The 15,399-nt window shown below is 33.0% G+C and overlaps 1 protein-coding gene across 2 annotated transcripts in view; it reads left to right on the top strand.

The window, feature by feature from the left end:
* The window catches only part of shot (dystonin-like protein short stop), a 239,974-nt gene that overhangs the window by 78,697 nt on the left and 145,878 nt on the right, over positions 1-15,399 (top strand). Inside the window, exon 2 of one of the 2 annotated variants that reach the window (XM_085194376.1) lies at positions 6,024-6,628. The exons of the other annotated variant lie outside the window; for it this stretch is intronic. Coding sequence (XP_085050502.1) covers positions 6,463-6,628 — 166 coding nt within the window. The 5' untranslated portion in view covers positions 6,024-6,462. The remainder of the gene's footprint in view (positions 1-6,023; positions 6,629-15,399) is intronic. 2 annotated transcript variants of the gene reach the window in all.

Genomic DNA, 15,399 nt, shown 5'->3' with positions numbered 1-15,399 from the left:
TGTCTCTAACCGAATCTAATTACTTGTCTTTTTATTTCAAGGATGATTTAATACTTATTTCTTTATTTCGAAGAACTTGTCAATACCATGAAATGCGTAGCTAAAACTATTGTTTTGCGTTTGTTTGATGTGATATACATATTTCTATATAATGTGAGTATTGTATTTATATTTTTATATTTTTTAAATATTTTATTATGATAACGCATAAATATATTCTACCTTCGTCTTAGAAAGTAAAGAAAGATATATTGATACTATTGATTTTCTGTGTAACACGTTATTAGTAACGCTTTCATTAACTCTGTTTATTTATTATCTTTTTTTTTATCTAATATTAGTAAGGAAATATCTATTAAGTAGATTCTTATAATTTACAATTATGGTATGACTTTGCAACATGTCCTTATCTCCCGTAACAAGTTCACGATCACGACCACGACCCAGATTACTTTTGATTTAGTTTTTCGTTTAACTAATCTCCAAATACAAGTTTGACGTTTTTAAAAAAAAATCAATTTAAATATGGGTATCCATCTTTATTTATTCTCTGAAGTTTCTTCCACTGATTCTTCTTAGGTTTGCCTAGGTTATATACATATTACGATGAGTTTTCATTAGTTTCGTCAGAAATTACTGAACCAAAGACGAACCACCTTCACTTCATCAACATAAACCAACTAGATTCAGCTGGTCCGTTCGTTCGTCGACTCTGTTACAAATAGATAGTCTCGTTGTTTCGGTTGTCATAACGGTGAAATCCGGTCAACGGTCAAAATGAATTAGATAAGTTCATACATCTTCACGCACAATGGCATCTCGTTGAGAAATTAAATTATTCACACGATATTTTCCTTCATTGTTTCAACTTATTGTCTGTTCTTTTCAAATTAATTGTGGGTTGGAGCGTATTGGTCGTTTTTTAGAGTGCATTTTTGATTAATACGATTTTTTTTCCAAAAATTAAAAGAGTAGCATGTTTAATTGATGGTATATGAAGCGTTAGTTATAATAAATATAATAAATACGTAGAGCCTAAATACAGTTTTTTTTACATTTTAAATTGGTCATCTCATCCCAAAGACAATATTAAACAAAATAAACTAATAGTATTTAATTTTGAACTAGCAGATCTTCACTAGTGATCTAAAGAACATCAGTCTCGGCTAAATGGCTGTTTTTGACATTTTGTTAAAATTTACAATCGAAAGGTAAAGAATATGAACGAGGCAAACAACTTAGACCCGCGGAGGTCAAATGTCAGTAGCATTGACAGAGCTCATGTCAATATTTACCACTATTTAGCCATGTTACTGTAGTTGTTTCTTGGTAAAACATTTTTCTTTTATGGCGCAGGTGGTAATTTGATTGTTTATTATGATGATTGTAGTTTCGATTCTCAGTCGATGGAAATTATTAAAAATCACATATTAAGATCTTCGTGGCTGTACTTGTAAGGGGGAAGTTTATGGGGAACGGAGTCTTAACAATAGGTTCATCCTGCCTTCATGCTATCCAGCAAGAACGCTACTAAAAACTAATATTTTATACTAGCCCGTATTGTCCCGTTGTTGGGCAAAAGCCTCCTTTTCTTCCACTTTAATCTATTTTGTTGGAAGAAAAAGATTATATGATAAATAATAAATATTGGAAATACATAATAATCTATAGATGTCTCGTTAACGTGCACATAAAACATTTAAGAAGTAAATTCGGCAAGCTCTCGGTAGTTTTTGCGTGTCATACAAGCAATGGTTTACAGGTTCGTTGACCTGCGTCTGGTCACCCGACACTTTTGATAAATTATATTGACCTAATCATAACGTCTTAAAATTATAAGTTGGTAATCGATTAAAATATATAAAATACTTAAACGACGTAGGGTAGGCACAGGGAAACTGGTATTCTAGTATTAACACACTCGATTCCCATTATGGCACCTCCGTTCTTGACTTTCCGCCGAATTCTCGATGCCTTGCGTGTTGGGTGGTGGGACTCAAGACGCGTACAAACCTCGACCGTTATGTATAATCCTTTTTTTATACGCCATTACATACTCACCTAGTTTGTATATACACATTCGCTTTTTGTTACTTTGTACGACAGGTGATAGTAATTTGACAGATGAAGCATTAGTGTGTGGTGTCACTTATTAAATATCCTTAGTGCATTTGACCGTAATTTTAAGCTTTAAAAATGTATCGTAGTTTTGTTTTTAATTTTTTTTAATTTCTTATCTTTTTAATATTTTTTTAAACATACATTGTAGGAAACACGTAATAAAAAAAGGTAATATAATAATTAAATAAGTTAAACGTCGTTTAGTGCCCACTTAACATTTTATTACTCAGGTTCAAGTTGACAGTGACAAATTAAATATTTAAATAGAATTACCACTGTTCATTTGACTGAGACTAAACAAATTATTGATAATAGTTAATATTTAAAAAAAAGTTAAGTGGTGGAACTCAATGCAACGTTTTATTTTGTTACCAGGGCGAAGAAATAAAAATAATTATAATTCGCTCCCTCGAGTGAGAATCGAACGCACAACCACCGCTGCTCCACGATGGTTTATGACCTTATGTATTATTCTCATATTATTATTACTTATGTATGAATGTAGAGTAAATTAGTAGCATTTGATTCCCCCAAAGACCTTGCTTTACTCTTCGAAACATGTTCCAATTGTTGCCTTTCAGAGTATACATAGTCATTGAAAATGCACAAAGATGAAGTGGCTCTTGCAATCTACTTAAACATTGTTAACGAATATAATTGATATTCTGAATAACTCGTTAAATTCAGTTTTCAAATGAAAGGCTTGTTTATTGGTTGTAGCTTGAATTGTGTATTTTTTTCGCTTTATAAAATAGAATATGAGTTTAGATTTAGTGGTAGTGAGTTCGATTCTAACTCTGAGATTCGCCAAGATAAAACATGGTATTGAAATTCGTGGGTTTTACCCGATCCACGGCCGCAAGCCTAGGTTCGAGTCCCGCAGGGGAGACCCTTGCCGCCAACGACATCCCCCAATCATCATTAAGATGTTATAGAGAGCAGCGCTATATATTTTAATGAAAAATATATAGTACAAGTATCGAAGTGGGTAATTTCGATGCCCAAGAATATAAATCCGCAAGTTTTTATCCTTAGTTGGATAGTCGTACGAATAATGACTCACTACATCTTGTTTCTCCGAAAATGATGATAAAGAAATACTTGTATGTTACTGCTTTATATTTGTTTGTATGTCATAAGGTAATATATTTTATACATTTAAAATTAGCCCCACTACTGACTTCAACAAACTTACCTTTTATAATTTTAGTATGTATCTATATGTAGATTATAAATTAATGTTCTTTGTATTTAGTTTTTAAAACAAAAAGACAGCAAAACCTTTTTTGATGTTCACGCGTACATATATCTCGGACTCGCAGACAGACCAACAAAACTCGCAAATCCCCATTTCGGTCGTCCAAGGTCACGTGACCTTCGCTTCGAAATACACGTCGTGGGAATTACAGTACAATGTATTCTATAGTAGTCTCATTGTAAGCGGAAATAATTGGGCAACACTTTGTCCATTTCGAAATTAAGTGTAATGTGGTTTTGGGGGATTTTTATATCTGGAGAGCTAAAGGAAAAACATTGAGAATGTACACTAATTGTTATTTACATTTCTTTACTGTTTTAGTTTTACGGTTTATTTCCAATATAGGCAGAGAGACACTAGTGTTAAGACACTCTGTTTCCGACGCACAGCCTACAGCCTGCCTGTTGAGTGGCGGACCTGATTATAGGTCTTTGTCTTACTACTAGTGCGAGAGAATAAAAATAATATATTCCCCCGAGTGCGGATTGAACTCACATCCATCGCGTTTTTAATATTTTTTTATTATTATCTACTTATTCGTTCAAGTTTTAAAGTATAAACACCAGACATTTGTTCGCCAAGCAACATTTTCTATCTTTATTTTTATCTGATAATGTTTTGACGTCAAAACGTGAAACTTAGATAGCAAGGACCCTTATAGATAATTTTTAATCCATTTCATTTTATTTTATTAATATATTGCAATAAATTTGAAACATGTATTTACAAGTAATTATATCGTTTGTAAAACATTTAGTAATAATAATAATTATTTATAACATGTTCTTATCATTTTTGGAATAGTAGTCATTTAATGTAATTTATATTAATTAATAAAATAAAGTGTTGTTGTCTTTGGTTTTCCCAATTAGCTTCGGTTTTTTTTATGGGCTGTTGTCATCTTAAATGGTCTTAAGTTAAAATCTGGGAAGAAAGGTGTGTTGTTTCCAAGTATAGATACGACAGTTTTAATATATTGAATGATTCGAAAGGATGTATGTGTAATACATACAATACATGCATATTATATTAAAATTTGTTTCCCACTGGGGAAATTTCCATTTCCTATGGTAACAAGACTAAGAGTGGGACAAAAAGACAAAATTAGGTGGTGTGTGAGGAACGGAGTGACATGACACCTTTGCCTACAAGAGAAAAGGCGAGTAGATGGTTTTTTTAGAGTTTTCAAAACTTCACTAAATAGTTACACAAAATAAGAACTTTTAACTGCAGTTAAATTGAAGACGTTTACCGAATTGAAACAATTTTTCAATTAAAGATACTTGTTTGAACGGCAATTTTGATTGATAAATTGATGCAATTTCTGCGATTCGATCGCAGTAAGATTTTCACATGCAAAATGTATAAGACAAAAGACTACTGCTACTCCTTTTTAAATTAAAGCAAAACCCGCTTTTTGTTTCGTTACGAGAACAAGGAACGTTAAAAAATTCTGATCTCGACTGGGAATTGAACCCACATCACAAAGTTTAATTTAAAATATACAAATCACTAAATAAATCTTAGTAAAATTATGATTTAATTATCAAAAGAATTGGCGAGCAGCTTTGTAATTTTTTAAAGGAATTTAAACATATTTCAATTTGCCCTCATTCCAATAATAAATTTTGTTGTTAATTATAACATGTAGTTAATTAATCAAATAATTGGTTTTTAAAAGATTTGTATCTTATAGTTTTTTTTTTGTAAAATGTTAATGAATGTGACCTTACTTTTGTTATTTATGTCAGTGAGAAGGTTGATAAGGATGGTTTAAAAAAAAGATAAAAAAAATCTTCTTATACTTACATAAAAGATTGTATCGATTCGGTATTAAGTAGACAACTTCTGTTTGTTGCTAAACATTTCTTATGATCTGTCGATAAGGCAGTCGTGACGCAGCGGTATAGTGTCTGACTGTAAACGCGTCGGTTGTGGGTTTGATCCATAGTGAGAAAGATTATATTTAATTCCTTTGATTTTTTTACTCTGATAGACTAAACGTGTTGCTCAGCTCCTTCACTAACACACAGTATTTCGAAAATTGAGAGGAAATTGGGGAACGGAGAATCTTAACACTTCCTTCCCTTAGGTTCCCTTTAACTACCCTATGTGAAAAAAAGAGTTAAAATGCGTTCAGTAAGTAACAACATCGCGAATATAACATAAATGTGCTAATTGTGTGTATTTGTCCTCGTGCCCTTGAACCGTGTCGCTTTCAAGCTAAGTGGAACCGAACCGTCTTGAACTCAGGTAGTTAGAAACAAACAGGTTTGAAAAAAAATAATATCGTTTTATACGTTTGTTACGCGAAACTTCGCTATGCGTATTGACTCGTGCTGCTGACTCGCAAATTTACGTGTACTTATTATTATATTTATTTTATTTATACGATTCTATGACTTTTGTTTTTTTAAGTTAATAACAAAATATATTTCTAAATAACTTGTTTTTTCGTATCTAATGAGTAAATAATTATAATTACTAGCATTACGTGGTATAATTAATTAGTAATTAAATAACGACTTGAACCATACAAATTCTCAGACCTTCAAGATGTCGCCTTCGAAATGTTTAAAGTGACTCAGCGAGGTAATTTCATTATTCAAATTGTAATTCTCAATTACAACCTCTTTGTCTACAGGTTTCCATAGTTTCGTATTTATACAAGTGTGCACGAAGCCTTATGTGAAAACAATTGAGTGACTCATACAAAAATTGAGTGTGATCGTAAACGAAACGAAATACGAAAGAAATAAAGTAACAGAACATTCCATACTAACTAATGCTTAACCAATAAAATTGCCATATTAACATATAACAAGCTTTCTTAATTAATTTTCTGAGTAATCGCGGTTAATTTTTTTAAAAATTGTGTCAAGAACGAACAGTGTGTGTCAAGGGGTAGCAACTTTCCTTTTGTGGACAATATACAGTGTGTATCGTCGTGGCGGCCTCGCCTGCGCGGGACTGTGAAGTGATTTTGGCGGATCCCTTCATAATAACTCGTGAGTGCACGGCGGCTGCCCGTTCCGACCGACCCCTAGTCAAAACGTGAAATTTGAGTGATATGAAGTGTTAAAATGTCGACGCAAGCTTACTACAAGGAACGTTTGGGGTTCGACCCCCAGGAAGTGCAGGAAGGCGTCAACGGTGGCTTCTACGATGGCCATCAACCGAAGCGTCATCGAGGGGACCGAGCTGAGTCCCACGACCAGGTCTACGAGGAGAATCTGACCAAGTTCAAAGGTACTACTTGTTGGGACTTCTTTATTCGACAGTCAGGTTCGTGGTGGTGGGTTATAGAGAATGCGTGTGGTGTGATGTACTATGTGGAGCCCGTTAACCATGGTTTGTTTAGATGTAATCGTTTTTATGGCGTGATAATTAATGCCTTGTCTTTTTATGTTATGTTGTGTTGAGTTGATAGTTTAATAACATAGGTGTTTTAATGTGTTTGGTGCTTTAACTTCATTATTATTCTTGATTCTTGGAAATATTCTTATATTTCCAACCACATAGACTGAAGATATCTAATATTTTTTTTATTGAACGGTTAGTTATAATATTGTAGTATTACTAATTTATTACCAGAAAAGAAATATGCAGAAAAATATAAAATTAAAATTTTTATTTCTTATACAGTGTGTACCTTTTATTTATATCGACAATTTAAAATCAAGTGATGCAGATATTTTAATATGTCCAATTGATACGTTTGTTCTGTAAGAAGATATTGATAAATGAAGTGCCAATCAAATTGTATTCATCGAGAGCATGTCAAAGGCTATAATTTAATTTGAACAAATGAAATATGACATGATCGCATATCTTATTGGGTAGAGAGTATTCAAGACATTGCGGAACTTAACGCTGCATATTAGAAAGACTTGGAATAGAAACGAAAACGTTTTAGATATTAATGTTTCCCCTAGATGAAATCATATCCAATACTATTTCCTATATCAGCCATAATATGAACGTTGTAAATATGACAGTCATTTATTTATAGTAATCTAAAATATTTTTTAGCCGTTTCATAATATAGTGACGTACGCTAAAATCGTTATGTTTTTGAATATTACGAGATGTTTTTCAAATAACTCGATAAACGGGTTCTGTGAGAAATATATCGATATTGCTTAAGTTTTGGCAGCACTACATTAGCATTTCAATGTAATCGTTTTAGTTGTTTATGTTTAAAAGCCGGTATTTAAAAAATATATATTTCAAAGTTCGTTATTATCGTTCGAATGATATTTTAATTTATTGCCAATTAGTATTTTTAGTTCAACTTTTAGTATATTTAAGTGTTAATATGATAAATATGACAGAAATGTTTGTAGGAGTATTTTTTTGTATATCGTTTAACTTTTAATACTAAAGCATTTTTTAATATCTGTAAATGGGTAATGGGTAACTTTTAGTGTAGATATATTTCGTCCACCTGCGCGTGCGCATACGTTACAACAGGTGCATGATAATAGCTAAACTAACTCAGTAAATTCAAATGTTTTATAATATCTATGTATTCTTGTATAGAAAACAATATAATCTTTTTTTAAATTAGGCATTTATAAATTTTGAATCGACAAATTATGTAAAAATGTCAGTAGTGTCAGTCCCTAAAGAAGCTACTTCCAGTTAGGAAACCAGATTCTGCTGAAAAGAGCCGACGAGAATTCTACAGTTGCTCTTTTGTATGTCATAAGTACATTTACCAATGCATGTGTGTCATTCTAGGTGGTCTGTATAGACTGTATAATACGGTCAACAAGTCGTGGCCGCCCTAAACTTAGTTGTAGATGACAGCACAGCTTCGATTTTAGGATTTTTTGTTACTTAATTTTATTATTTTATCCATAAGAGTATTATGCGTAAAAGATCAGGAAGTAGAACTTCATGGCGGCCACGACACATCAGCTGTACTGTACTCCTCTATACATATGTTATTAAATCATTGGGGCACTATAATTTTCATACATTTATTTATTATATTATTTAGTCAAGGGAATGTTATCATTTATCAACTATAAGCCGTTGATAAGATATGAAGATTATGATGTGTTTTGTTTCACTGATAACGTGAACCTATAGGTTTTTTTTGTTCGCTTCCGCCTGGCTAGGTTCATTAACCTTTTATGAAACTACTATAGTTCTAAAGCGAGTAATGAATCGAGTTTAATAATTAGGTCTTTACTCTGATCTCTCTGATATGGTCCTATTTCGTAATAAGTAGACACTCCTTATTCGTTACAAGTAGCCGTTGTGGGCTTAGTAGTGCAATAGAGCAACGTCTACCTGTAAACGCGATGTTTGTGGGTTCAATCTGCACTGAGGGAAATCAATATTCAGTTAAAAATTTGAAATCTGCAAAGTCTGTAAAGAATCGAACTCTTACTCGTTCTTTTTTTTATGAATATTCTACCAGAAATTAATAGATTATATATTAATGTATATTTTTTATTACTTCTATGAGACAGATATAGGCTGTTTGTAATTTAATATCAATAAGATAATCAAAGATTGTTATCTGATACATTATAAAAAAATCCTTTGTCATTTCCAATAGCGCTATCTGCGGTGCGTTTGATCTACTTAATATAATATTAATTTAGAACATATTAACGCATTCGACCTCAGAACGGATCGGACACTGCTTGATTAGTGCAATTAAATACAATTGATTGTCTATTATGGTGTCGGTGAATGATATCTGACTGGACGTGGCGTTTGTGGGTTCATATTTATAACCAATATGCCTAGGCATATTGGTTATAAATATATTATATTAAAACATTATTTTTGCTACTAAGCAAAGTCGGGGCAGTTTCTTGTGTAATATAAATTAGTTGCGGTTTCCTAATATTGGTATATTCGTTAATAAGTCGACACTTTAGTAATAGACCGCATTAAGTTGACGCCGCGAAGCTTATATCTAGTGTGTTTCATATTGGATTCGTTCTACAGTATTGTGAGATATGTGATGTAATATGCTTTTGTTTTTTTGCTTTAAAACGTTTAAAATTTTCCAACCAACAATATGAAAGAAAATAACTTAAATAAATACACAACTAATATAATATTTCACCGTATCCGACCGAACCCGCGACCTCTGACTAACAAACAATGTCAGTGAAACCGCCGTGCCATCATTTTTTATTGCGCTCTAAAAAACAGAACAAAAACCGCAATTGCAATTCTCTAAACATTTATTCGACCTTAAACATTTAGGGCTAGGTTAGGTGAAAGGTGCTTTACATTGTTGCTAAGTTGGTTAACTGGATTCCAGACTGGGCTAGAGTTAGAGTTAGTGTTAGATTACTCTTATCTATTTGATTTGAACGTATTACATGGATGCGGTTGACATGCGAAGTGGTTACGTGCTTTTGAATTGTTTTGTAGCTAGTTTGTTTTGGAGTTTTTATGGTGGAGTGGAACAGTTCTACGTTTTATTCCAGTCGGGGAAATTATTTCACCATCCATTTCCAGAGCTAGGACTCTGAGAGTTCAAAACGCGGCGTTGAATTCCGCCATTAAAAGCGCAATCAAAGCTAAAGCTGTTAGAGCGAAAAGTGGAGAATGTCGTAACAATACTTACAAAAGTTTTTTTCTCGAAACCGCGAGATTTTTTTTGCAATATAAAATCAATTTAATACTACTACTAAGCTGTACTTTTATTTTATTTTTCATCTTAAAAAGATGAATGTATTTAATTTATTTAATTTTTTTAACCAAATTCTTAACGTGCAGTGAAGCCAACTTTTTTTTTTGTTATATGTATATTTTTACTTTCACTGACAGTTTATTTAAAATAGACTTAATTGTTGTGGTTATTTGTGTCATTTATTGTTCTTTCATAGACACACACACACACATTTTGTGCATTTTATTGAACAAATGGGAGGAAACAAGTCAAGTTTTTCATTTATTTTTCCTTTAAAGGAAGACGGTGCGTTGGGAAAGGAATATCTTAACACTAGGTTCCCTCTGCCCTGCTATGCGTGAAAATGAAATTGTAATATATGCAAAAGATATAAGTAGTAGTGTGAACTATTTTCGAGTTGGTAATTATTTTACCGTTTACTCCACTTGACTTATGTTAGATGCAATTTGCATACTTAGCGGATGATAGAGATCAAGAATACAAATTTGTATGCAGATTTATTCTGACATTTCAAGGCATTTGAACTTTTGAATTTGGTGCACTATGAAGCAAAAGTCTAGCTACCTCGTTTTTATATGGTCTTTAGTTAAGTCGTTGGAAAATTGGAATCATTCACCACGCAATAATAGAGAAGTTATGAGTTTGACGTATCGATCTGTGTTCTATCTGTATGTCTGGCACCGTATCTCCTGAATTCGTGGACCGATTTTAGAATAGGTTTTTTAAATCAAAAGCCTTGTTCTTCGCGGTAGTTCTTAGCTGGTTTATGAAAACCGAATTAGTAGTTCAAGAACTACAAGCATTTTACCACGATCTGCACTTTTGAAAATTTAATATTTTGCTAAACTACAAGCTTTTTTTCCCGTTGAGGTGGTTGGAGTGATATTTTAGCGGGGTAAAATTTTAAATTAAGCTAGTTTTTAATACTTTTGGAGTTAAATTTTCTCCACTCAAGGTTTAGTATCTCACATTTGTAAGAAAAGTAAACAGGAGTGTCGTGACACTATGTGGTACTTACTCAGAGTAGGTGTAGTCCGCCACGTCCTTTCGATGTTAATATAAAGCTGTATAAAACAAAATATTATTACTATTCCACTTTATTGTCATTATCAAAGACAATAGACATACTTATTCCATTCATAAATTCCTCGATCATGCTTAGTATTAGAGACTTGAACTCATTTGTGCTATATTTTTTTATTTATTTCAAATTTTTAAATTATAATGATATTTAAATTTTCCCTTTCTGGTCAAATAGAGCACTCTTATCAGCAAAATCAGGCAACGGAGTGTCCGACATTAGGTTTATGTCTCCTTTGCGGGAGATATTTATTTTTAATTGCAACAATATATTTCATAGGAATTGAACCTGTTGTACAATACACTCAAGTGCATACAAAAGTGTATTTGTCTAATTAAAACAATGCCATTCACAATCACAATCATAACCTGCCAGGAGCCGTTAAGAGGTGCGCAATCAAGTGTGAACCCATCTATGCACCATTCATCTTAATGAGTGGGCAGAAGGAAGTGAATCAAGATAGCTACTCTCAGTTATACAACGATTTGTTTCATATTACTCAACACTGGTTTAGTCGTGTGACTTCGTTTGGTTTTTATAATAATCTTTTATAATTGTTAAATTTAAAAATATATATTAGCTTGCAAAAGCGACGATTGCGTAACAAGACAGAGTTTTTAGTTCCACCGAAATATAAGGAATGAAGTGTTTGAATGAATCATTTGAATAATTTCATACTCGTATAGTAGTTAATAAATACAATTAACAGTTGTTCACTGCCGTCATAGAAAAATCTAACTAAATTTCGCGAAAATAGAAATAGAAAAATCAGTCATTTATTAGAGGCAAAATCTAGAGACACTTTTTTTCTCAGTTTCAATTCAATTCAATCCAATTGATTTAATTCTATCAATTTAAAAGTTAGTGTTCAGGAAATGACTAATATTCTTTCTTTTAATTACCAATTTAGTGTACATTACTGATATTTTCTAGTGTGATTGTTTTTAAAGTCATCTTAAGCGACGAATGATGCATTCATTGCAATGCGTGGGTGGACCGAGATCCGTAGCTAGGTCGTATATCATATTACTGTAGGAAACAATCGCAAGCCATAAACACTTTATGAAAGGATCATATAGTCGTATAAAATAGGGACTAGGTTAAAAGTGTACCGACACTCTGCAGACTTTTTGCTTATTGAAAAGTAACTCTTATTGTGTGGCGGAGAGTGGGCAACAGAGTGTTTTGACTCTAGATTTTGTCTGCTGACTCTACTCTGTGGGATGAAGCGCTGATCTTTCTGAGCTGGGGAACTAAGTGTTGCAATTTTTTGCAAGATACCTTGAAATCTGCAAGTAAACGAGACGGTTTTGGGTTCGATACTCACTCGCTTATTATTTTTATTTCCTCGCTCTGGTTATGAGAAAGAGCGGCGTTGAGTTTCTCCATTCGACAACCAATATCTGGAAAATTCGGTGGAAATATATAACTATACTTACTAGGAATTAAGGTTTTACGAGCACAAACTGCATTTCATAGCAACTGTTCTACGTGATTACGTTAATGATGAGCTTAATTAAGGAATTTCATCGCTAATTAGAGCCACTGCGCTATTTTGTAGTGCACGTTGCGATTCAATTATGTTGTAACTGTTCACTTCAGTAGTTGTATTTTACATTGTATCGTGCAGGTAGCAGGTACCAGGGCAGAGGGAACTTGGAAACTTAGTTTTGAGGCACTCTGTTCTCTTTAAGATATTGAGTGTTGTGTAGACTCAACGCCGCGCTTTGCCTTAACCAGGGCGAGGCATTGAAGATATTAAATATTTCATTCCCCCGAATCGGAATTGAACCTACAACCACCGTGTTTACAGTTGCAGGTTTTTACCCCTGCGTCACGACAGTCTTATCTTAAAAATTATATTGACATACGGGTATGGTACGGTACGAGTATAAGTATACTTATAAACAAAATAATCAGCTTCACGCTGTATCACATACACGGCAGTGTAGGCAGAGGGAACCTATTGTTTTAAAAAGCTCCATTTCCCATTTGCTGCCGAATTCCTGAGGCATTGCTTGTAGGAGTGGTGTAACTCAACGTCACGCTCTGCCTCGACACCTGAACGAAAAAATGAAAATATTAAATCCTAATATATCTTATCAAAATATAGGTTATACGTTGTACAGTGTAGTGCAGTATAGACTGCAGATGCGTCTAAATGTCGTGTGAACCGTTGCAGCGTGATCGATTCAATCAACGCAATTGAGTCCTCCACTTGAGCGCGGCTAGTGCGAAAAGTATGGAATGCACAAAGAAAGGGCTGTTTCGTTTATCTTGTTAGGTTAGGTCAGGTCCAGAAGTTCAATGAACTTATGTCTTTTGACAGTTTCTGTAAGTTAACTTAGTGTCCCTGAGTAACTTTTTAGTGATAATAGACAATAGTAGTTTTGAATAGCGAAACTCAACGCCGTGTAATATCTCTATATAGTTTTAGTGTAAAAAGTTTCATACGATATTACACGGCTTCGAATTTAGAATTGGTTGTTGTTGGTTTGTTGTTCTTCTGTTATATCTCAGTAAGTAATATCGTCTGTAAAATAAAAAAAACCTTTCAAAGGAACAGAACAAAGATAAAATGAAAAAATCGGTTGCATTAAAGATGCGCTTTTATTTTGAAACGTTCATACATTTAGTGCTTGTTTACGGCGGTGTTTACTTACGGCAATCGTAAAACATTTTACTTTTATTGAAGATTCCATTATCTGTGTAGCTCTGAGTAATTCAGTGTTAATATACTGTAAAATGTGGTTTTGAACTTTCTTTTAAAGTGTTTTTGTTTGAAGGTTATGCGTTATTAATGATTTTGAACTGAAATCTCGAACTTTATTGAAATTTTGCGCGTACTTGAAATTTCTTTTTTATTTGTCATTCAGCGTTAGGTATATATAGTGGACGTAAGTAATTTTTTAACTATAAATTCTTATTATATAAATTTAATCTATTTATTGAAATAAATATTGCAGTCGTGGCGCCATTAGGACGACGCATCTTACCGCATTCATCGGTTTTAAATTTACATACACGTTAAATAGGCTGTCGTGGTGTAGAGAGGCAGCATCTGACTGTAACGCAATGGATGTGGGTTCGATTCCCACTTGAGAGGATGAATCATTTTCATTTCCTCGTTCTGGCAAGGTATAGTGTGGGGTTAACTTCCGCCACGCAAAACGTCATGTCTTACATTCGGGCGAAAAGTAAAGAACGAAGTGTCTTGACATTAGTTTCTCTCTGCTTACTACATAACACTAATTCAGAAGATGGATTTTTCAACAATTTATTCAAAATGTGTATATTTTTCGCTGGTCAGTCTGTTTTACTATCTGCATGAAGTCTTATTCTCGTTGTCTTTGGTTTTCGTGTTTATTCTGTTCGTGACTGACCGACACGCATGTTTGTAGCACTAACGCAGTACGTGTCTAAATTATAATAAGTTTGTTTTGTATGACTCATGACATTTATTTGAATTTTTATATGAAATTAAAATTATTATTATAAAAAATTACGTTATGATTGATTGATTCATCAAAGTATACATATGTGAATAATTTTATCATTTTACTAAGGTTCTTCTTTAAAGTTTAATTGTTAAAGCAGTTATGCATTTATTCTGCCTATTTTCTGTTATGTTGTTAATATAAAGTCTGTATTAGGTCTAAATTGAACTTGCAACTATTATCATATACTTATGTGCATTCCAGCTTAACCCTGAGTGATGGCCTAATTTGTAAAATCCCGAAATTAAACTTACTAAAGACAAAAAAATGTTATTTTTATTAAATTCGTTTGTGATTTGACCCTTAAGTACCAGTAGATTAGCAATATCTAAAACATCTTATCGTTATCTTTATTGGTCCGCCCAAGCATCTACTTCCTAGACAAATACCAACGAGCTTCCGATTCAGAAATAATTTGGCAGCGAGCGACCTTTAGCTGTTTGCTATAAATAGAATAGCACAGCTGTTAGTTAGTTCGTTCACCTTACTATACAATTTTTTTTAGAAGTTTAAAGTTTTGGTTAACAATTATGAAAGCTATGAATAGCTTAAGCCCCCTTCCATAATTGTAAATTTTAAATAAATGTATAATAATATTTCAATATATTATAAATTAACTTAGACTTTTTAAATATTTTTATTTGCTCGGTCCGGAGGCAAAGCGTTCCGCCATTTGACACGCATTGCTTCCAAATTTTAGATGAGAATGAGGTTCACACTAGGTTCCTAAGTTCCCTCTGTCTCTTCTGCTGCCTCTGTCTATGTGCGGGATACA

Source organism: Heliconius melpomene, chromosome 12 (genome assembly GCF_056956725.1).
Source record: "Heliconius melpomene rosina isolate 202511_hmr_F chromosome 12, ASM5695672v1, whole genome shotgun sequence".
Classification (NCBI taxonomy): Eukaryota; Metazoa; Arthropoda; class Insecta; order Lepidoptera; family Nymphalidae; genus Heliconius; species Heliconius melpomene.
This window is presented reverse-complemented; position numbering and strand designations above follow the sequence as displayed.